The sequence below is a fragment of the Dysidea avara genome, chromosome 12, assembly GCF_963678975.1.
Source record: "Dysidea avara chromosome 12, odDysAvar1.4, whole genome shotgun sequence".
Lineage (NCBI taxonomy): Eukaryota > Metazoa > Porifera > Demospongiae > Dictyoceratida > Dysideidae > Dysidea > Dysidea avara.
Window position 1 is genome coordinate 25,906,367 of NC_089283.1, and position 23,716 is coordinate 25,930,082.

A 23,716-nucleotide genomic window follows, 5' to 3' on the forward strand; every position below is an offset into this window, starting at 1 on the left:
CCGCTTTAAATTACCGCTACAGTGCATTTAATGGAATATTTTACTATAAAGCTACCTTTCACTAAGAAAGAAGTGACTCATGTGCTATTCCATGCCGCGAGGAAGCCTTAACACTGAAATTGCTGCTCCGTGCCTCAGGGTGCTCTATACATATAATAGATCGTCACGCGGTGAACGCGCGGAACACATCTTGGCTGGTCCATCAACTTCTCTTCAGGTAAATAGTGTAAATCTTAAGAGTAGCTACAGTATACTTACTGACTGTTCTATTAGAGTAGTTCGTTAGATTTCAGTTAGCACTAAATACTCTAATAGAACGTTCACTAACACGGGCAAGTTATTATTGTCACTTTAAACAAATCATTGTATGCATGTGGCAGGTAAATGGTGTGGTAACTTATTTCAAGGGGTGAAAGAAGCTGCTGATCAATAACTGATCAAAATAATCACTATATAACTATAATTAATCAATTGTAATTATTTTAGGCCACTGCATGGTACTGGTTGCCAGTGACCTTCAGTAGCCACTAATCTGTTGTAACCATGTGTCATTGTAATTCTGTATGCTGTAAAGTCTAAAATAAATAAATAAATAAAATAGCCACTGACACTCCATAAAGATATAACAGGGAGTGATCTGAAATAATACCAAGAGTTCATGATAGTATGAACTCTTGATAATACCTAAATGACATGTGGTTTTGCTGCAGTTCTGGTTTGCAGGGTGGGAAGGTCAACACTGTGATATATACCTTACCATATTATGTACCATCAGTCATTCTTTACTAACAGTAGGACATACAAAATAATTAGATATAATGTGTTGCTTGTTGGGTCAACAACACCAACTATGTTAACAGATTTACAATGGCCTACTCTCCAACATCGGCGTATGTAACAATTTCTACAACACCATCTACTCATCATCAGTTCTTAAAATTCCTGGCTATTTTTCAAACACCACTTATCCCATGGCCACCTGCCACCACCACCCTCTCCATTTTGAGATCCCTTTAACTAGCACTATTAATTCAACTACTATACCCCCAGTGGCGTAGCCAGAAAAAAATTTTACCGAGGCAAAGTAAGTTATACATTGACGTAATTGAGAAAGTCTGCTTGTGACTCAACTGATTCACAAACACTTTCAAGCACAGGTGGTACAGCATTTGCTGGTTGATTCTCTGGTTGGATGGAAGAAACTGTTTCAGAAGATTCTGAGTATTTTTCTACATATCATGCTCCAGCTTAGTTAATGCAATAGTATACCATGCTTCAATTATTAGACTAGTTTAACACAAAAAAAACTGACTTACTCTGGAGATATTTTGAGTGGTCAGGCCATCCATGGACTGCAACAGAGGTCATAGTCATGCACATTGTACTGTTTATTGATCCGATATGATGTTTAAGTCAGAGGTATCTCTTTCATATATGAAATAATCAACTACATGTGCTAAGTATGTCAAACTAGGGAGTCTGGGGGCATGCTCCCTCAAGGAAATTTTTGAAAATATATGCTTTGAAATGACATGTGGAGGCTATTATCATGATATACATGCATGATCAATGGGCTTAATGCAATGCCATGTAGTTGATTCATTGGAACACTTTTGAGAAGTACGATTAACAATGTAAATGATTTAGACAAAGCTGTGTAAGAACACTGACTATAATTTACACTGAATGCTCTATTAGAGTGTATTACGATGACTGTTCTATTAGAGTATCTCGATCTTTTTCCACATACAAATTCAAACCATTTAATTGCAGTCAACTTTGACGCATTTTTCTTTTTCATTGGTAGGTGGGATTTAATTAGAGTTTTCTAGTCCTAATACACTGAAATGGCTGATAATGCTGGAAGCAAGAAGAGAAATTTTTCCTCCTACATATACTGTATTAAGAAAGGATCGAGTAGAGGGTGTTGGAGGTGTATTCTTATGCATTAAGGAAGGCCTAGATGTATCTGAAGAACCTGAATTGGATGTAAATGCTGAAATCATTTGGGCAAAAGTGACTCCTTCTAAAAGGGCCCCCATTTATGTTTGCTCATTTTATCGTCCACCAGACCTGTCCATTGACCCCATACTGCAATTGGGATTATCTTTGAACACTCTTACACGTAGGTTTACTGAACTACCTAATATAATAGTAATGGGTGATTTCAACCTTCCAGGTATTAATTGGTTAGATGGAAGTGGTCAGGTTACCTCTAATCCTAGCTATGGAGTAGAACTAAATAATGTATTTCTTGATCAAATTAATGATATTGGCCTTAATCAATTTGTCAATACTCCGACTAGAAACAACAACATACTTGATCTTGTACTTTCTACCTCATCTACCATTTTGGACTTAACTACTGCACCAGAAATGTCGGATCATGAGGCCGTTGTCTTCCATTATAATATAGATAACACAAATATTAATACTAAATCTGAACACAAAGTTGCTTTATACCACCGAGCTAATCTTGAGAATATTAAAAGAGACCTACTTGGAATTTCAAACTTATTTTCTTGGGAATGATCCTTACTGTAAAACTGTCGAACAAAACTGGACTGATCTAAAAGGTGTAATCAATGACAGTGTTGCAAAGCACGTGCCATACAAAACTATACGTTCCAACTCCAAATTACCATGGATAAACAGAGAAATAAAGAGGGATATGAAGAGACACAAACAATTATACAACATAGCTAAAAGAACCAAATCTAGTAATGACTGGAATGCCTATCGCAAGATTAAAAACTCTATAAATAGCAAGATTAAAGTAGCACACAATAATTATTTTAATAGAATGTTTGACAACTCATTTAATGGAAATCATAGACAATTTTGGAAGTGTATTAGAGCAAAACGTAAGGACTACCATAATATCTCCACCCTAATTGTAGATGGTGAATCTATCTCAGATACAAAGAGTAAAGCCAATGCATTAAACAACTATTTTGAGTCAGTCTTCACTAAAGAAAACTTATCTAATATCCCTTCCATTAGAGGTGTGCGATTATCTAGATATATTCGATTATTGAGATATCATAAGACTTATCGAGATAAGGATGATAGGTTTATTAATCTAGATAATAGTAAACTTCCGTAAATTATTTGTATACCTGATGGTGTAGGCACCTCCTGGGGGCTTCAACTCTCCTACCACTTGGGAACAGTGTTAAGACTAACATTTTTCACTTTTTATAGTCTTCAAATTTCAATTTGCTCACATTACTGGTTACAATATTGGCAGTTTACTAAAATAAATAATTGTTTCAGTTATCGAGATATGTTAGATAATCGAGATAAGTTCAAAGGAAATATCGAGATATGTCTAAATTAGTCATCGCTCACCTCTACCTTCCATGAATGGTTGCAACAACCCTGTGAATGCTCTGCCTACTATGCCAATTAAGTATTACATTTTCAGTGGCTGGTATCCAACACCAATTATCCCTATTAGATACCAACAAAGCCAGTGGGCCAGACAACATTCATCCATATATCTTGAAGAATTGTGCAAACGAAATATCTCCTATACTGCAAGTTATATTCACTCAATCACTAGACACAGGTATACTACCTTCCGATTGGCTCATGGCCAACGTATGTCCAGTTTTCAAGAAAGGAAACCGTACTAGTACCGCAAACTACCGACCAATATCATTGACTTCTGTATGCTCCAAAACTATGGAACATATTATATATCATTCCATAATGAATCATTTAAACTCAAATAGCATTCTCATTGATACCCAGCACGGCTTCAGATCCCAGCACTCTTGTGTTACCCATCTTATTTCACTGATAGAAGACTTGTCACATGCTCTAGACCAACAGAAACAAACCGATGTCATTCTCCTTGACTTTGTTAAAGCGTTTGATAGTGTCCCACATCAAAGACTATTAGTTAAATTAAGACACTATGGTATCAACGATCACATCTGTCAGTGGGTCAATACTTGGCTGACCAGAAGGTCACAGCAAGTAGCTTTGGACAGCACTTTTTCTGACTCGATAGCTGTTCACTCAGGAGTCCCTCAAGGGACGGTCCTCGGCCCTTTGATGTTTCTTCTATACATTAATGATATATCAGAACATGTAAATTCTGCCACTACGGTTATTTGCTGATGACTGTTTACTTTACAGAATTATCACCACCAAGGAGGATGCCATTCAACTTCAGCATGATCTTGATCAACTACACGAATGGGCAACTAAGTGGCAATTAAGATTCAATGTACTATTATGCGGTTTACCAGATCATTATCACCAATCATTTTCAACTACAAGCTAAACAATCACAACTTGGGTACATCAAACCAACACTCCTACCTTGGTGTTATATTGGACAACAAACTATCATGGTCTCCACATATTAGTAATATAGCTGCTAAGGCCAATAGAACATTAAACTTCTTGAAACGCAATCTGAGTTGCTGCTCGTCTAACATCAAAGCAACAGCTTACCTTACGATAGTACGACCGTCAATGGAATACGCTGCAGTCATCTGGGACCCATACCACCATAACAATATTCAACAGCTAGAGAAAGTACAGCGTAGGGCAGCTAGATGGGTCCTAAATGATTTCAATCGATTCAGCTCAGTCACAGCTATGTTACAGCATCTTTCTTGGCCAAGCCTTCAGCTGAGACATAAAATATCCAGATTACAAGCACTTTTTAAAATTATACATCAAGACTATTCACTGTCATGATCAATTCCTCCTCATTTTATTTCAATGACAAGATCCACCAGACTATATCACCCACATCATTTTATTCTACCAAATTCATCTACCTATTCATACCAACAGAGCTTTTTCTCCAGATCAATTAAGGATTGGAACAACTTACCATCTTCCATCATTGAGAGCAACGATATTGACTCTTTTTCAGCAGAACTGCAAACATTGTATGGAACTCAATAACTGTAATCTTTGTAACTACGTAGCTAAATTCATTTTATGATTGCTTTTTTTCCTGAGCATATCAGCTGTGCTGTCTGCTCAGTAACAGTAATAATTACATAACCAAGTAATAATAATAATAAGAACATGACGTCATAAATAATTAAATAATTAATTAATTAATAATAATAATAATAATAAAAAAGTGGTCCAGGAATGTGTCACCATGGGCTCCGGCCTGCTTAGTACTACAACCATAGATTCTATTGTGCGTGGTACAGTAATGCTGTATAGTAACGTTTGAGTAGGTTATTCAAGGTGCCAAAACTCAGGCCTGCTAAGTGCTCAGCCTGAATTGTTGAGCATTTTTTTTTACCGAGGCAGCTGCCTCGGTTGCCTCAATGGTAGCTACGCCACTGGGGTTACCCCAGATCTTGGAATAATCTACCCATTGACACTATAGAATCTCAATCTCTGGAAGTATTTATAATGTAAACTAATTTTGTGATTTGTTGTAACCTCCCTGGATATATCAGTTTATGACTAACTGTACTTTGCAGTATTCTTAAATCTTTGAATGGCTTCTTACCAATGTTAAATTCACAAATGTGTAGGTCTTCCATGTCACTGGGTTGTCACAGAATATTTGGACCACTAAAAATAGTTGTTCTCTTTTTTGCTAAATTATAGTAGACATTTTATTTCATTAGAATCTCTCAATTATGGCACACCCTATCCCCAATGTTGATTAATTTCAGTCTATCAAGACTATATATAAATTATGGACACATTTTAATCTAACTTTAAACGTGGCAATCCTTGCTCATACCTTTAAGCAGTGGTGTAGCTACCATTGAGGCAACCGAGGAAGCTGCCTCGGTAAAAATGCTCAACAACAAGCTGAGCAGGCCTGAGTTTTGGCACCCCAGATTTTCTACTCAAAATGTTACTAGACAGCATTACAGTACCACACATAATGGAATCTATGACTGTAGTACTAAGCAGGGCTAGAGCCCATGGTGACACGGTGCTGGACCACTTTACAGCTACTTGAATTTGCAAAAAGATCAAGATACTTTCATAGAGCAGTCATCATTATATACTCTAATAAAGCACTCAGTGTACAGATTATAGCCACTGTTCTCATTACACTGCTTGGTCTAAATCATTTACATTAATGTTAATTGTCTTTTCAAAAGTTCCAATGAGTCAACTGCATGGCATTGCACTGAGCTACATGTCATCCATTAATAGCAGTTACACTCGAATAAAATAGCCTCCACATGCCATTTCAAAACATTTAAAACTTTCCTTGAGGGAGCATGCCCCCAGACTCCCTAGTTTGACATGCTCATGCAGTTGAGCATCACAAGAAAGAGATAATCTTCACTTAAACATCACATCAGATCAATAAAAAGTACTAGTGTACATGACTGTGACCTCCGATCCGTTGTAGTCCTGACCACTCAAAATATCTCCAGAATAAGTTGTGTTGAGTACAATTAAACTAATCTAAAATAATTGTAGCATGGTAAACTGTAGTATTAACTAAGCTGGAGCAGTACTTATGACATGTAGAAAAACGCTAACTTTTCTGAAACACTTTCTGCCATCCAACCAGATAGTCAACCTCCAAATGCTGCCCACCCATACTTGAAAGTAATTGTGAATCAGTTGAGTCAGAAGTAGACCTTCTCAATTAGGTCAATGTATCAACTTTGCTTCGATACAATTTTTTCCTGGCTACGTCACTGTTAATGAAATACAGTTAAGTATTGTAAGTACTTTATTGATAGTCATATACTAGCCAAGAGCTACAGGACCTTCACTACTGTACCCCCAATAGCATTATTGTAATTATTGTGTACCTGTATGTAGTAGCTAGCTAGATAAAATGATTAAACAACAAGTTTGATTTTAACTAAAATACTCTAATAGAGCAGTCAGTCTAAAAGAAATGTGACAAGACCTTTGATTAATAATTTATCTCAGGATGTGCTTTTGAACATGCCAAGACCCCTACAGAAAGAGGATGAGTGTTTTGAATACTGAACTGTGCTATACCCCTCCCTCGACTAAGAGATTATTATTATTATTATTAAATACAGAGATAAAGGCATTATGCCTGTGAGTCCTGCTCATTACAATAAACAATTACATTAAGAATAAAAGTTATCAATCAAAATTTTAAAATTGTCAGTAGAATTAGACGACACTACATAATTGGGTAAATTATTCCATGAATTGATGGTTCTTACTGAAAAGAATTTACTGCGAACGTTCTTTTGGGCATGAGGTTTAAAAAGTTTGAAGTCATGTCCCCTTGTGGCACTTGACAAATTCAGGTGGAAAAATAATCCAGGTTGAAGATTAACATTCCCTTGTAAGATATTATATACCATAAGCACGATTCCTTCGATATGACAATGTAGGAAGCTTGAGGATAACCAGACGTTCATCATACTCTAAACTGGACAGATCCTGAACACATTTAGTGGCTCTTCTTTGCACAGATCTAGAGATGTTCAAAGAGATTTTCCTACAACATCCAAACTAATCTAGCCATCCATAAAGTTGCAGGGACAGGTGTGATCCAGATTTGTACAGCCACTACCAGTACTAAAGGTGAGGGCAAGGGCAGTCTATCTGACCAGGAAAAAAACTTAGTAGTTTAAATCAACATCTGTTCCTTGACTGTTTTAAAAATTCGACAAGGGTGCAAACATTTCAATTGAATTATTAACAGTTCAATTACACTGGACCAGGGAAAGAAAATGTCTCCAACAGTTTCCATATTAGGGGGTCAAAGATCTAGCTAAATATTTCTGTGAATAGCTCTACTCTGAAATTATGTTACAAGTGTTACAATATTCAGATCCAATATCAGTTCCACCACATAGTGTTGTATGTAATTAACAACAGATAGAGTGATTTCAGTCCAGCAAAAATAATGAACTAGTTATGACATCATTCAAATGTCCAATTATCAACAATAGTTAGGAATTCAATTGGATGTATTTATACTGACAGAGCTGGTTAACATAGTAATTCAGCATGTTCAAAATTCTAATGGGGTCCAAATAACTACAATGAAATAACCAGTTTCCCATGATAGGACAGAATGGTAGCTATAGGTTGGACCAGTGGATGGGTCCAATATTTCAATTAGTAAAATAATATTTGGACTGGGTAGAACACAAGTTGGGTGGGGAGGTATAATAGAGCTCCATTACCAAACATTCTTTTTGACAAAACTCGATACCTTTATGTTCCTTGAAATCTATACATGGATGGCAGCATACTGGATACCTTAGTAGTTATATCCCTAGGGGAAATACCTGGGGCACAAGTGTGGAATTTCTTCCATAATTGTTAACAATAACACAAGAAGGTCTACTGTAGCAACAATTTACCCATCTGTTTGGAATTTGTCCAACATACGTAATTACTGTACAAATGTATTTTACACAAAGTTATCTCACGTGTCACTAAACTAACCTGCTCATCACTGCTATTACACTGGAGACAGGAGATGTATACTATAATATGGACACCTTGGGACTAGTGTAATATGGACACCTTGGGACCAGTGTAATATGGACACCTTGGGACCAGTGTAATATGAACATGTACAGTGTGTGTATCTGTCTAATTTCTTAACACTGCAATATCATGTATTTTGATAAACTCTTTCAACACTTGTATGTAAAGTAGTGTACACATGAACTGATATACTACAATCAGCTTGCCAGCACAATATTCTGTCTCGAGTAAAAATGTTTAGAAATTGTACTATTGTTTCTGATGTGTAGTAGAGGTGTAACATGTCATCTAAGACATACTGATAATATAGCTATACTGGAATATCAAGTAACAATAATATTGTATGGTCTATAAAATATCAAAACCACTAGTTAGTATTAGTGTAGTTTGTGTGTGTAGCACACTGGGACATGAACACTTGTGTGATAGTTCAACCACTAAAGGATGAACAAGATCTGTGTCATAATTATTTGATACTCCACAGGAACTTGAAGGAGTAAGATGGACATCACACTGGGACTACATACTCAACTCACTACCTCATACTAACATTCAGTGGTTTAGTCTCCTTAACTCCATTGTCATAACAATCTTCCTCTCTGCCATGGTATTACTGAGATCACTACATCGTGACATCAAGGTGAGTGAAAATATTAGGGATATATTTTCAGCACTTTTTAAGTGTTGCACATCTTCTAGTGGAGACAAGATGAAATAGCATGTTTGTCTTTAAACTGTATTCTCAGTTAACAGCTCAACTATAATATAATACTAGCTACATGTTGGTTGTGTTATTGTTGATGTTATTATTGTTGTTGTTAACAGGTTCATTTGGATTCCTAGCTTGTCTGTTGTTTGTGAGGAAGATCTACAGCATAGTGAAGATTGACTAGTAGTAATGATAATATCATGTTTGGTTACATATTTAATAACAACAGTTGTTAGTGTTATCATGTCTCTGGTGTAGTGACACTATTGGCCATGTTCTTCTTAACTCTCTTCCTTCTCTTTGGTCTACTACTCATCCATGACTGTCCTGTTGTTCTGTAAAGACATCACTTGTATGACTATCTGTAATGGACACTTTGGCACAAACAACATTTTTACTAAGAGGTGGTCCTCTTTCAGAGGTGATTATGTATGGAACCAGACCGGTTGGGACAAAAATGTTTATCCTTATATGGAGGTGTTTTCTATTATGTCTTTATTCGGAGAGTTTGTTAAGAGAGGTCAACTCTATTGTAGTACAGTGATCCCTCAATTATCCTAACAGTAGAGATGACTTCTCTATTAGAGTGTTTAGTCTAAGATGTGTGTTCTAGTATTTGAACAAGGCTCTATTAATGGGCTTTGATTATCTGAACATGTCTTGGTCCCAAGAGGATCAGATAATTGAGGAATCAGTGTAACCATATACTGTCACAAATATATATTTGTAATTAGGAGCTTACTCTTCATTGGCATCCTCTTGTGGTTGATCTTGATCCTCTTGATTTTCCTGATCATCTGATTTCTCACTCTCTTGGTCACTTTGATCGTCTTCAGATTCTTGATGTAATTGTTTACGTTTCCTACCCCTTTTTGTTTTAGTATCTTGATCTTGATTCTGCTGTTTACGTCTTCTACCAGGTCCTTTACCACCTCTCCCACCTTGACCACACCGTTGATCAACACAATGCACAGTTTGATCAAGACCAGTGCTAAAAAGAAATTGGTCAGAGATTGGTCAGCTGTTTTTTCAAAGATACTGTTTCAACCTTTTCAATTGAAATGTATAAAGTCTGTCTGACCCAGAAATGACCAATGTTGTTTCCAGCACTGGTTATACCCTACCAGTTTGCTTGTTAGCTGATTTCCTCTTATCAGTTACTGTATCATCCTTCCTACCAGTCAGTGAGGCCTGATAGACTACTAGAGGTTCCCACTCATCTGCTAACTCCTCTGGTAGCTGCTCCTTCAAGTAGACTGTCAATCCTCTATTACCTGACCGGTCCACTTCTATCAGACGTGATGACAACTCAGCAAGTATTTCAAGGAAATCAACGTTGTATGGAGGATCACTGGATGTTTTGTCTAAACCCTCCAGGGCATAAGCAATACCTTCTCTGTAGGACCACATGTTAGAGGATGATTACTTACTACATAATATATTGGTTGCTAGGCAATAAATTGTTAATACATCACATGGGAACTATATAGCTTGTGATATTGTAGGGATCTACAATATTTCAATATCATTACTAAGAAAAAGCCCAAATACTGTAATGGAGGACTGCAAATAGAAATTAGCGATACTGCAGTTCCTCATGATACATGTAATAGTTGTAACACAGACATGAGGGGGCTTGGCTTTGCCTGAGACTCTCCAAGGGCCCCAGATCCGAGGGCATACATATCGGGCCAAGCCCAAATGCCCCATGTTACAGCTAACATGTAACACTTATCAGGCCGATAACCTGTACAGGGTGATCAATCACCCAAGCCAATACGAGTTCAGCCACTGGATGTATTATATATACATACCTAAAATTTTTGATTATGGGCTCTGCAAGGTGGTGATGATGACTTTCCCCTTTCCCAGTAGTTGCATTTTATTCACTGTGGTTATATAGTTTGTAGCATTTGTTGTCATGTGTATTTTCCAATGTATGTCAAGATTAAAAAAACAAAATTATGGGTCAGCAGCTAGTACGTCTGGTTATGTTCGGTTACGATGAATGGACATATCCTAGAGATATCACGGAGAATTTCAGTTATGCGAGTTTAATGTTTTAATCAGTGCTATTGAATTGTTACAAATTTCACTAAAGCCCTTAGATAGGTAAGCTTGCTTGTAGAGTGGATACTCCGTACAGAGTGATAGCTTTGTGGTGGGGGTGTGTCCATATTCAAAAATATTCGGAAACAATCTGTGAATAAGCTATAGCACTAGTTCTCACTTTAGCCCAACGTTTTTCAACTCGTAGGATGACGAGGATAACAAAACGCTCTCCGTCTGAGTGGTTTTCATGGCAAAATCCAAGTTGTGCATGTAATTGGCTGCATTTTGGGTCCTGACAGCACTGTACAGGCAAGAACATAATTAATAGTGATAGCGTATGGGGGATGCCCTTGAGACCAAGATACTACAACAAAGTATGTTTGTGAGGCTGAGTTACACCAGAGAAATGTGTGTCTCACTTGTAGTTGTAGGCTGGTAGCATGTATTTAGAAGGCTGGGCTTAATTTATAGCTTGTAATGAACAAATGTAATATTACTAGTTACAGTACTCACAGTAATGTGTAATATGTAACTAGTTACTATTTTTCTGGGAGTAATATGTAACTGTAAGCATTACATTGTACAGAAGTAACTAGTAATATGTAACAAGTTACTGTATAGGGGGAAAGTTTCACGGTAGAGAGCAAACAAACTTAATCGTGGTTAAACTTTCGCGGTGGATAAAAGTATGGCGGCAGGCATCTGATGATTGATTAAAGTGGGCGTGGCTCTACAATGGGCGTCACACAGAAATGCACGTGGCTTCGTACATGGCAAACACTCCTAGATAAATGGGTGTGGTTCCACGTATGATTAGCAACAGACAGTGATGCACAATTCAATAAGTGGGCATGGCTCAAGAAAGAAGCTGGGCTGTTGCAGGACTTTCCACATTGTTAAACAACTTGACTTATGTGACACATCAAATTAATTCGGAAATCACAGCTAGCAGTAGCATTTGCGGGGAACTTTCGCGGTTTTTGACAAAACCGTGAAATCCACGAACGTTTAGCCCATCGAAACTTCCCCCCTATACAGTACATTTTTAGAGTAGTGACCCTAACTCTGTCCCCATAATTGATTTCAGCTTCAACGTCTATATAATCACTGCCCAGTACAAAATGTAGCCTGGGTGGCTCCTTTGATCTGAGGTGTGAAAGTGTTACATATAAGTTATATAAACACTGGACTAGGTCTTCTTGTGTAATTGTGGCTAAAATATAATAAACAAGATCACATGACACCAGAAGAACTTGGAGTTTGATTGATGGAACACTAACATCACTATTTGATACAATGTGTATTATTGGTGTTAGTTGAAAAGTTGTAAACTGCTTATGGTATTTGATTATTAACTCTATGAAGTACTATAATATCATTACAGCCCTACATACATACCTGTGTAGTCCAACTAATGGTTGACGAGACTTTGCTGCATCAAAGCCAAACATTAGACCAAATCTTCTAGCTAGATCCTGGAGGAGATGATGAAATGGACAACAACTAATACTACCTGTTTACTTTAGTGTCTGCCCACTCAGCACTAGTATGATCGATGACCCCACTATTGAGGTCCCTAACACGTTCAAACTCTTGTTGTAAGGCCAGTAAGATGGGCTGGTACCATTGGTTGGGACTTGCTTCACGAAACTTGCTCAGTGTGAACTTTATGATATCACCAAAGTTATCAGAATGCTGTGAATGTAACAATATTATAGATGGTGTGTATGGCCACACATACCATATAGCCACCAGCTTTAATGCTGAGTAAAACAAAAATTTTCACAAACACTGTCGTTGCACAAAAAATCTCGCAGCAATTCATTATTCTTTTAAATGCTCACCACTGTACTTGAGACATGCACAGAAGACATAGGGAAACTCATTGGAAAATGATTTTGGTGTTCTGCAAAAGCTCTTGCATCTGTGGCTTATAATGAAATATGGACTGCAGTGTTTGGGGAACTGATAGGGAATTACACAACTTTGTAGATCGATATGAGGTGATAGTTACAAGGATTCATACAAAACTGTGGGACACCAGCCAAGAACAATATCAAGATTATGTAGTAGTTATAGGACAAGGTGGTGATATAGCTTGTGTGGTAACAGGTAAACAGTGGTCATGTTTTAATTGTAGTGCATAATTTTTTTTTGCAAATTTGTACCTGACATGAAAAAAATCCTTGTGACAAAACCAGCTATATGGTATATTATACACACATGTCCATGTACTACACACATTATCCTCACCTTCACATAATGACCAAACACAGGGGCAGCAAGGGGAACATCAAACACATTAAACACAATCAGTTTAAGATATCCGGCCAGTGCTACCCGACGATCATTGATAGCCTTAGCCAGAGCAAGAGCCTTCTCCTCATTCTGCTCTTCCTCATCAATACTCATCTCTTGTTCCAGCTGCTCCATCTCTGAGAACACATGAGACGTCACATAGTCCCTCACATGTCTCTGAAACGTGTCATTAGGGATATAGGCCAGGGGTGCTAACAAGGGGGCTGTGGTGTATAACGTAATATTGTTACACACAAAGGACACATGCTGACTTGTGGTCCTGATCCTTCTAGAGAATACTATCAGTGTGTCACACAGTGTAGTATAGGCCTGCAGGGGGAGTGGCTTTAGATCACATGAGAAGACTAGCCACACCTCTTTCTGTACATCCCTTGTACCAAGCTGCAGCAGCTCATGACAATTATCAATCAGTTCACAACTCTCTGCCTCACTGCATGCATCTGGTTCTATAAACAGCAACAATCACTTCCTAATAAGGGTAATCTTATTACTAGTACATGTACAGGCTTAACACACACAAAGTTACTGAGAAGTTTCTGAAAGTGAAGATGTGATCTATGTTACCTTTTCACAAATATTTTTAATTTCCACTTCATTGATGTTTGAAATGGGAAGGCAATTCACCAAACTTTGTACAACAAGTAGTTATTGTGTGGATCAGCTTTCATCTACTAAATCACTTGATATGCTAATAATCTTTTTTAGTTCTACCAAGCTACACTGTATATGTACAAATAACACTGTGTTGTGTATGTTGTTAAATTGTATGTAACACAGTGATCTCACACCTTGTCTGGGTCATCAGCGTCAATGGTGTGCATTAACCAGAGAGCATTAAACATGAGACAAGACAAGCTGTTACATATGATCTCATCAAACTGATCTCCCTCCTGTAGTTGTTTAACTATCAACCAAAACTCTGTTGATAGCTCCATTGTGGATAAGTTGAATGAGCTGTAATGACAACACGCAAGATTACAATATGACATGTTAGTAGTGTGTGTGGTGTACATGAAGAGTGCCTTGAGGTCCTTGAGGTGACGTAGAGTGACAGTTAGAGCAAACAAATCTTCATCATCCTCATCTCTCTCTTCAATCTGTGGAGTAATTCACCATATAAATTACATCTTAACAATTGTCACAAAATGTGCTAAATAACACTAACATGTACACTACTACACTGAGTCAGTGACACAAGCATGTGTACAACACACTACACTCACACACATGCATGTGCGCATGCATACACACAGAGCACGCACACACACACACACACACACACACACACACGCACGCACAAACACACATACGCACACACAGAGCACGCACACGCACACGCAGAACACGCACACGCACACACACACACAGCACGCATGCCTTGCTCATGCTATATGAATAATAAAGCACTAGGCACTTGGCCTTGATGCTAATAAATCTTTTGGCTTCGCCTCGTGCTTTATTAGCATCTCGGCCGCACGCTTCGTGTTTTATACTTCATACAGCACTCACGGCAATGCTTTAACATACACATAAAAAACTTATGTACCAAATGTGGTGCTTTTATCCACCCTGTAGCAATAATTTTGCTAAGCTACCTCACTATAAGCAGGAGCTCATCAAATCCTATGGACAAGGGAGCATGTAACTCCGTACACTACCAATACTATGGGCGAAATTCAAAGATGGTGTCCAGTGTTACTAGTAGAGTCTGTTATGACAAAATTTTGCCAAAATTGGGACACAGCAGATTAAAGTACCAAATTTGGTACAGTGATTCCTTAGGATGTATAAAATGATTTCAGAAGGGGTGCCACCATGAACTCACCTTTGTATGGACAGCTTGTTTTGACAGTCCGCGAAATTAAAACTCATTACATTTACTGTTTTGGATAATTTGTTTTGTTTTCCTAACCACATTCCCAAAGGTTAATAGTTCCTGTTTGTGAATGAGTAGTCCGTGACATCCTATAATAGTTTTATTAAAATATTATGTCTGTGTGAAAGATACATGGCCTAAATAAAACTATTGGTTTAGCAAAATTTAAAATCATTAAAATTTAAACATGGCTATTCGTGAAGATTTTTCACAATAATAGCTAGTTAACTTATTTTCTGTCAAAAGCAACATCTATGTTTCCACTACACTAGCTGAGTACTGTACACAGAACACCAGTTTCCTGGATACTTGACCCCCTGAGGTTGTAAACAGGTTCAACCTTTTATGCACATAACTACAGCCAGAATTTGCTATAGCTAGCTATACATTTGCACAGTTCTATTTGCTAATGAAATGTGCATACATCGCTGTTCTGTTATTGAAATTCTTTAAAGAGATGACAAAATCAGTTAGACTATCTGTCCATCTCTTTAAAGAATTTCAATAACAGAACAGCGATGTATGCACATTTCATTAGCAAATAGAACTGTGCAAATGTATAGCTAGCTATAGCAAATTCTGGCTGTAGTTATGTGCATAAAAGGTTGAACCTGTTTACAACCTCAGGGGGTCAAGTATCCAGGAAACTGGTGTTCTGTGTACAGTACTCAGCTAGTGTAGTGGAAACATAGATGTTGCTTTTGACAGAAAATAAGTAACTAGCTATTATTGTGAAAACCCTTCACGAATAGTCATGTTTAAATTTTAGTGATTTTAAATTTCACTAAACCAATAGTTTTATTTAGGCCATGTATATATCTTTCACACAGACATAATATTTTAATAAAACTATTATAGGATGTCATGGACTACTCATTCACAAACAGGAACTATTAACCTTTGAAATGTGGTTGGGAAAACAAATTATCCAAAACAGTAAATGTAATGAGTTTTAATTTCGCGGACTGTCAAAATTAGCTGTCCGTACATAGGGATGCAGGGTGAGTTCATGATGGCACCCCTTCTGAAATCATTTTATACATCCTAAGGAATCACTGTACCAAATTTGGTGATTTAAACTGCCGTGTCACGATTAAATCCATAAGGAACCAGACTATACTATGTATATAATTGGTTATATCAGTCTTTCACGCAACATGGTTACACTGAATGGGCTGATACTCCATCGTCTTATGTAAAGCTGCTTCAATAGGAAGATTGTCGACTCGAAGGTAGAGCTTGGGATAGTCAAGTGGAGTAATTTTGCGTGATCTTACGTGATTAGTGACTGTAGAAAGACTGTCTTGGTAACCCTGTGCTACTATTCTTCTGTCGTGCCATTGAACTTTGTTAAACTCGAAGGCCAGCTGTGGGCGCACACCTGGTTTACTGAAATTGTTTTCTGAAAAGTGTGTGTGTTTGTATGTGTGTATGTTTGTTTGTATATTTGTTTGTCTTTCCGCACCCATGTGAGCAAAACTTTGTTCGCTAAAAACAGCCTTTATGTGATAAATGGACCTTATCCGCAATGACATCATAATTGACAAAATGGCCATGTTTAGTTTATACGTAATCACTAAAATGAGCTTTGTTTGCAGATTTCACGACATGGAACTATTGGATAATAAAGGTAAAAGGCTAGTTAGCATGATGTGGCAATGCGAAATAGTTCCACCAGACTTAAGTTTGGTATCGACGCAAAATCAGGCTCATTTGTCTTGTAATTAAGTATGTATGCCTCACCTTGTCCCTTGCTGCAGTATGTAAACGTTAACATAGTGAACCGCCATCTCTCCCAATACCCTCTGTACAAAAGTGCCCACACTATCGGTCACCTTTTTATACTTTGACGTCATTGCGGATAAGGTCCATTAAGTCCATATAGAGTCTGTATTAAACTTTTGGGCAGGTAAGCTTTGGTGTAAGACGGTTAATACGAGCCGGTTTTAAATACGGGTGAAACGAGTTTATAAGGATGCGGTGAAGGTCTTTCCCAATGGGCTCTACGGACGTCAAACAGCCGAAAAACAACACAGCTAGCCTCCTAGGCTACAGGGTATAACGAATTCCTTCGAGTCGAAAAGGGGGTGTGCCCGTACATACACGAACGAAAATGAAGAGCAGCTTTGAGGCTTTTCATGGAGAATTTTCGTAAGAAAATGTTATAGACGAACTATAAAACAGTTAAGAAGGTACTTCTGTGCATTATTAGTGGGTTAAAGTGGTTTGTTTGAGGTATGCCTCCTTAGCAATGTAATTACAGAATTATGAAATGTTTCATCAATTAAGAAATATTAAATACGATGATTCAATTGTGTATGTAGCAACAAAGCACAACCCAATATAAAAATTAATAGTTTAGTACACTGTTAGTCTGTTAATAAATTCCAGTTAGGTTTGTTTGCTGCATGGCGCCTGGTTTTTTCTCCATAGCACTTTGCTTCATCGCAGCAGAAACGTGACGCACTCGAGCATGCATCTCTGCAAAATATCCTAATTAGGAAATTTTAAAAAGTTATTTGTACTAGTAATAGCATGGGTAGCAGTGAAATTTGGGATAAATATCACGAGTGTTGTATTGGAAATGGGGATAAATTTCACGAGGCGAAGCCGAGTGAAATTTACCATTTCCAATACAACAAGAGTGGTATTTATCCCAAATTTCACTGCTACCCATGCTATTCCCAGTTAATACCATACTCGCTGCATATACGCATGCTGTGCATTAGCGTTACCATGTACGCAATTTGTCACTATGTACTAAACACGTGTCAACACTAATTGTTAACATAAATTCTAGCCAATGAAATTGCAATTACAACTTTTTCACTGCTACCAGTGAAATACGGGATAAATTTCACTGCTACTATTGAGACTTTTGTATGGGCACTGAAACAGGTATGGTATTAGTATATGTAATAGGATGGATGGCTGTGGTATTTAGGATTAATAGTGTGAGCATATATGCATTGTAAACAGGAAGAAGTAAAATAGTGCGAGGCGAAGCCGAGCACTATTTCCTTCCTGTTTACAATGCGAGAACTATTAATCCCGAATACCACAGCCATCTGTCCTATTGATCCGACAACCATAGCAACTGTTACTAGGCAACAGAAATTCAAAAAATAACCATTGCAAAATACCTATCATACTTAGCAACCGTTGCCTGGCAACCGTTGCTATGGTCTCAAAATGTCTTTTACCATAGCAACAGTTACCTAGCAAACCATTGCTAAGCAACCGCATTGTGTCATACCCGGGGGCATCTATCACTATGGTAACAATAGTTGTCAAGTTGGACATTTATTTCTAATATAAACACACCACACTATTTTAGCCAATCAAATTAGTATTATAGATTTTTGTCATGGGACCTTGACAAACAAGTGTAATACTAATTCTATTGGCTAATCGCTTGACGTATTTCAATATAATACATCAAGCTGCTATTGAGAGTATTATACAGTAACACATTCAGTTGTTGGATTAATTATAGTACATGGCAGCCATGTTTGAATTTCGCAGTTTACGGAGTTACATGCTACCTTGTCCATAGGATTCGATGTGCTCCTGCTATAAGTGGTGTCAAACAGTGAAGAAATCGACAATGTAGTGTTAACCATAGTTCAGTTATGTTTGGCTTAGACATCAACTAGTTTAGTTAGCCAATAGAAAATTATGTTAAATTAAATATTAAATTACCACAAAAAATTGTTGAGAGCCTTTAGGGTAGCTTGAATGTATGTTTGGGCTTGAATATGTCTAACCAATACTACCAAGTTGTTGTAAAGGAAAGACAGGCTGGTGTTTAGGTAATAATATTGGAATACCCATCACCCATGCTACTGTATATACAGTAATTTACTAGACAATTTTTCTTACTGAAATAAAAGGCAATTATTTACTACCAAAAGTGGACTTGTATGACTTTATAGTAAACAGCTTTAAACAACTCACCTGTAGAATGATGAACCAACTAAAGATTTTGAGTGATATCGAAGGCATACCTCCTGGGGGAGAACTAGTACTAAACAGGATCCTGTACCATTACTCACAGATACAGGTTATGAGCACCCAAACACCAAATTCCACATAATTATACAGTACATCCCTGTATAAACTGTAGCTGTACACACAAATCTGGTGAAATAAACCATGAACAAACTAACAACTGTTATAGCATTGTTGGTGGTGAAGTTGACAAAAAATTCTGCTAAACGTAGTTGTGGTTTGTTTTGGCTAATATAGATAAATTAAATGGTTGATAAGGTATGTAAAACCACAAAACTGACAATAAAATAGCCATCATTTCCCAAGTTAAACTATAGTTACACCTCCTGTATGTGCAAAAAAATTGACAAGAGATTTCTATGCCTCACTGGTCACACCCACTCTGACGCCCTTGCTAATGGTAATGACTTTGTGTCAATTTACTGGAAGTAACAGCTCACTATTCCAGCAGGGTAAGAAGCTTCTATTGGGACATTTTGCTTTATTATGGAATTGTCAAATCTTCACCCTGGGGTAATAGGAAAATAGGTACATTAAACCAGTAGATGAATAATATTATTCTGTATGACAGCAGCATCATACAACAGGGATGGATAAAACCCGGACCGGACCAAAGGTCAATTTCTCAGTAAAACACAGCAGGCTAATAAATAGTTGTCAGTTGATGAATTTGTTACACACTCCTCACCTTATCTGAAGAGCATAATGCATTCACGATACAGGAACGCTCAAGGGAATGCTACGCGTATTTCAAATTACAGGATAAGTGTCCTGTGCTACTAATTGAGTTATACACACTTGAGGCTAACCATATGTCAAAATGTGTTGAGCTAGCTTGCTTGGTGCCATGTGTACTGGACATGCTAGATACTGAAAGTGTTTTTTGCTTAAGTTGGCCCACACAAGTGTTTGTTGCTGCAATAGCCAGAGTGATACTGAGTAGGAGTTAGTGAAATGTCAATTGTTATAAGCTCAGAATGTGACTGAGTCTTTGAGAGAGACTTGGGAGAAGATTGATGCTGGAGAAGATTGATGCTGGATAACAATATCAAAGATAATGCAGAAAGGATAATGTTTAATTAGTATGTTTTGCCTAACCATTTGACTAACGTAGCTGACATGCATGAATTTATTAGAATTACCATTCATACTTTTTATTGTATTGCAGGGAGAGGACGTGACAGGGTTTATTAAGATACAAGAAGGTTCTTGTACTTTGATACTCTAAGTAGTTGATTCTTCCATTACAAGTATGGCTACAGCCACATATTCCACAGAGGACATAATTGAGCATGTAACTGATGAAGAGGATGTAATTAGTTATCCCAATGACAAAGTATTGTATGAAGGTAATGAAGAAGACCTTGTGGTCTGTAAGTTGATTAAAGAGGTAACAAGATTGTATTGCATAGATTTACTTTTTAGATATATCTTACTCACAGCATGAAATAAATGAGTCCAATGATGTTGAGAGTGACAATTCTACAATGCAAGTGTCTAGTTTTGTTGAACACTTCGTTTATATTATTCCTGTAGGAATGAAGATGAGAGGAAGTATTTACATAATGATCCAAATCTCCCTATATATGACATTTACAACAGTGGTTGCACTTATAGTGAAGCTGTGTAACATTTTGTTAAATGGACTAGTATGCCATCAGCAACCAATTCTTGTGGAGAATAACCACATGTTTTTAGTGAACTTATCTTCATTGGATGATCCAGATGACATTAATGACTGTGGACACTGGGTTCACAAAGGTCAAAAATCAATCATTGTAGCAGTACAATCTCAAAATGGAAAAGTTACTGATGTAGAACAACATATACCACCAGATGAAAACAGTACAGTCTACACTTCAGTCCAAACGTACACGATCTCTGTCATTATTTCAAAAGAATATTCTATCATATTTTTGGTGAGTTAACTCTTTATGTATGTATTTATCCATATTAAGGTTACGGTATAGTCACGGGCAATCATTCAAATTTTTGAATGCCTATTGATACTTTTTGAGAAGCCCATTAAACCAGTCTAGCAGCGTGAAAAGTTTTAAATGAAGGTGAAGCCCTTCATATTTAATGTTTTTATGTAGCTACAGTGTAGTTTGAGGCAGGTGGAACACTACAATTTGTTGTAGTAACACAGGTAAGCCAGCCCGTAGATATCGCTCAGCTCCAGCTGTCACTTAGTCTTGCATGGCCAGATGCTTTTTTCTCTTTGTCATTGGGTAGGGAGAAAAAAGGGTCTGGAACAGTTCAAATCCCACAATCGTCTTGACACGTCACGAGGCTACGTCACAAGTAGCAACTCATGCACTTAAACTCCATTGTAACAAGAATACCACAGCAAAACAATAAACAAAGACTTAGCTTACCTAAACAACTAATATCCGATTCAATCCATTATCGCCTCAAAGGCAGCTTTAGATGCTGATAGGTTTATAAATACGCGCTTGAAATTGATTGACGCAAGCGGCTATTATTTGAAAACGCATCACGTTTCTTTGGTTAACACCCCCAAATTAACCGGGGAGTGCCAAGACGAGTGTGGGATTCGAACTGTTCCAGACCCTTTTTTCTCCCTACCCAATGACAAAGAGAAAAAAGCGGTCTGGCCACACAAGACTAGCTGTCACTACCATGTTTTTCCGCCGCCAAATACAGCAAAAGCTGTAGGCTCTATTGGCTTTTCTGGGGCATAGTGATACTGTATATTAAATTTATTAGGTCCTGTGGAAGCGTTTTTGGTGTGTTTCTTCCCAGTGACTCAGATACAAGCCTTCAAAGAGCTTGTTTCACTCGAAAAAACTACTAAAAGTTCAATAAAACATCTATACAACCAGTAACTTAAAAAATCGCTTCCACAGGACCTAGATATTTTAGTTGTTTAGTCACTTGTGTTGAAATTAGAAGGATTCAGTAATCTGTTAGTCAGGTTTTTGGCGGCGCGTTTTTATAAAACATCGCTCTATTGTAGACCACACACCCAAGAACAGTCGTTGTTCTGTAGTAAAAACAAACAAGCACAATTAGTTGTATTGCTAACACAACACAGTTGTTGAAATTATTTATCCCTGCTTGGTTTAAAGCAGGTTTTGTAATTTGTTCCACCCACGCATTTTAAACTATTCCATAACCTTAAACAGGTTCAAATAAATAACAGGTCTTAAACTAAAATACGGAATGTTACCATAATACAATTGGTGGTACAAGCCTTCATTTGTAGAATACTACTAATGAAACTCTTTCTTGTCAGAAGTATGTCAACAGCAGCTGCTACAAGGAACAACAAGTTCTTTCAGCTGGTTCACAAGTGGATTATGATATCCAAATGCCCCTATATGGAAGTACAGTATGGTACCCAGGATATGCTTGTGGTCCGTACTCCCAGCCACTAACTGGAAGTTGAGTAAATCTCAGGATATCATATTGCCTGAGTGTACATGGATTTAACTGTTTTATATCCCAGTGTGAATCAAAGCCAATAAGCCATGGTTTTAGCAATGTACTCTAATTAATTCATTTACCATGAAGCAAGTTTAGTACCACAGATATACATCATGGTCACCCAAAGTTACTGAATGTTAAGCATTGTATCTACCCAATCGGCCTCTCTCAACATGGCTGATTTTGTGATAAGTTAGCTATCACACAGCCCTGGTGGTCTTACACGCTGGGATATAAACAGTCATATGTATATAGATCTTAAACTCTCTACTTTGAAAGGGCGTAATGCCCAGAGGAATGTTTATTAATGGTTGTTTTTATGGGTTGTTTACCATCTTTTTTTTTTTCAGATACAGAGAAAGTAGGACACCAATTGTGTCTTGTCCAGTATGCTTTTGATAAAAAGAGTCCAACCTGAGATCACATGACAATAGTAAATCAGACAAGCCGTATGTATGCTGTACAAAACGTTTACACAACAAATTGAGAGATTCTGCTGGAAAGGCAACTCCCAAACAGGCACTATCTAACTGTTTGAAACATTGTGGTGGTGTTCGTGACTTGGCAGTATTCCCAAAAGCCGTAGTCAAATACAGTACCACCAGGGAAAAAGTAAAGAAAAGTCTTCAGAAAGCAACTCACTATTTACTGTTATGCTTCAGCGCAAATCGACCGATCCTAACTCTGATGATGTGTTTGAAAGAAGCGTTGTTGCTGCACCCGAACCTATGGTAGTGCTTGCCACTAACCGGCAGTTACATAATATGGTACATTTCTTGACTGATTCCCAGCAACACACTGTCATGGGAATAGATCGCACATTCAACTTTGGGGACTTTAATGTAACT

At 37.5% G+C, this 23,716-nt stretch overlaps 3 protein-coding genes across 5 annotated transcripts in view; 2 read left to right on the forward strand and 1 right to left on the reverse strand.

The window, feature by feature from the left end:
* Window positions 1–23,716, forward strand: part of LOC136241595 (transmembrane 9 superfamily member 2-like) — a 77,606-nt gene that overhangs the window by 28,295 nt on the left and 25,595 nt on the right. The gene's annotated exons all lie outside the window — the stretch shown is intronic.
* Window positions 2–9,401, forward strand: LOC136241597 (transmembrane 9 superfamily member 2-like). The gene is made up of 3 exons (XM_066032836.1): window positions 2–217; window positions 8,936–9,091; window positions 9,277–9,401. The coding sequence occupies exons 1-3, from the start codon at window positions 80–82 to the stop codon at window positions 9,292–9,294; spliced, it is 312 nt and encodes a 103-aa protein (XP_065888908.1). The 5' UTR covers window positions 2–79; the 3' UTR covers window positions 9,295–9,401.
* LOC136239974 (cohesin subunit SA-1-like) lies at window positions 9,331–17,263 on the reverse strand. Its single transcript, XM_066030718.1, has 14 exons — window positions 17,151–17,263; window positions 15,041–15,047; window positions 14,697–14,711; window positions 14,543–14,628; window positions 14,320–14,485; window positions 14,212–14,251; window positions 13,886–13,977; window positions 13,783–13,840; window positions 13,466–13,734; window positions 12,734–12,907; window positions 12,611–12,687; window positions 10,285–10,556; window positions 9,903–10,101; window positions 9,331–9,495 (listed from the first exon to the last, which is right to left on the reverse strand). Exons 1-14 carry the CDS (start codon window positions 17,261–17,263, stop codon window positions 9,402–9,404), a joined length of 1,662 nt encoding a protein of 553 aa, XP_065886790.1. The 3' UTR covers window positions 9,331–9,401.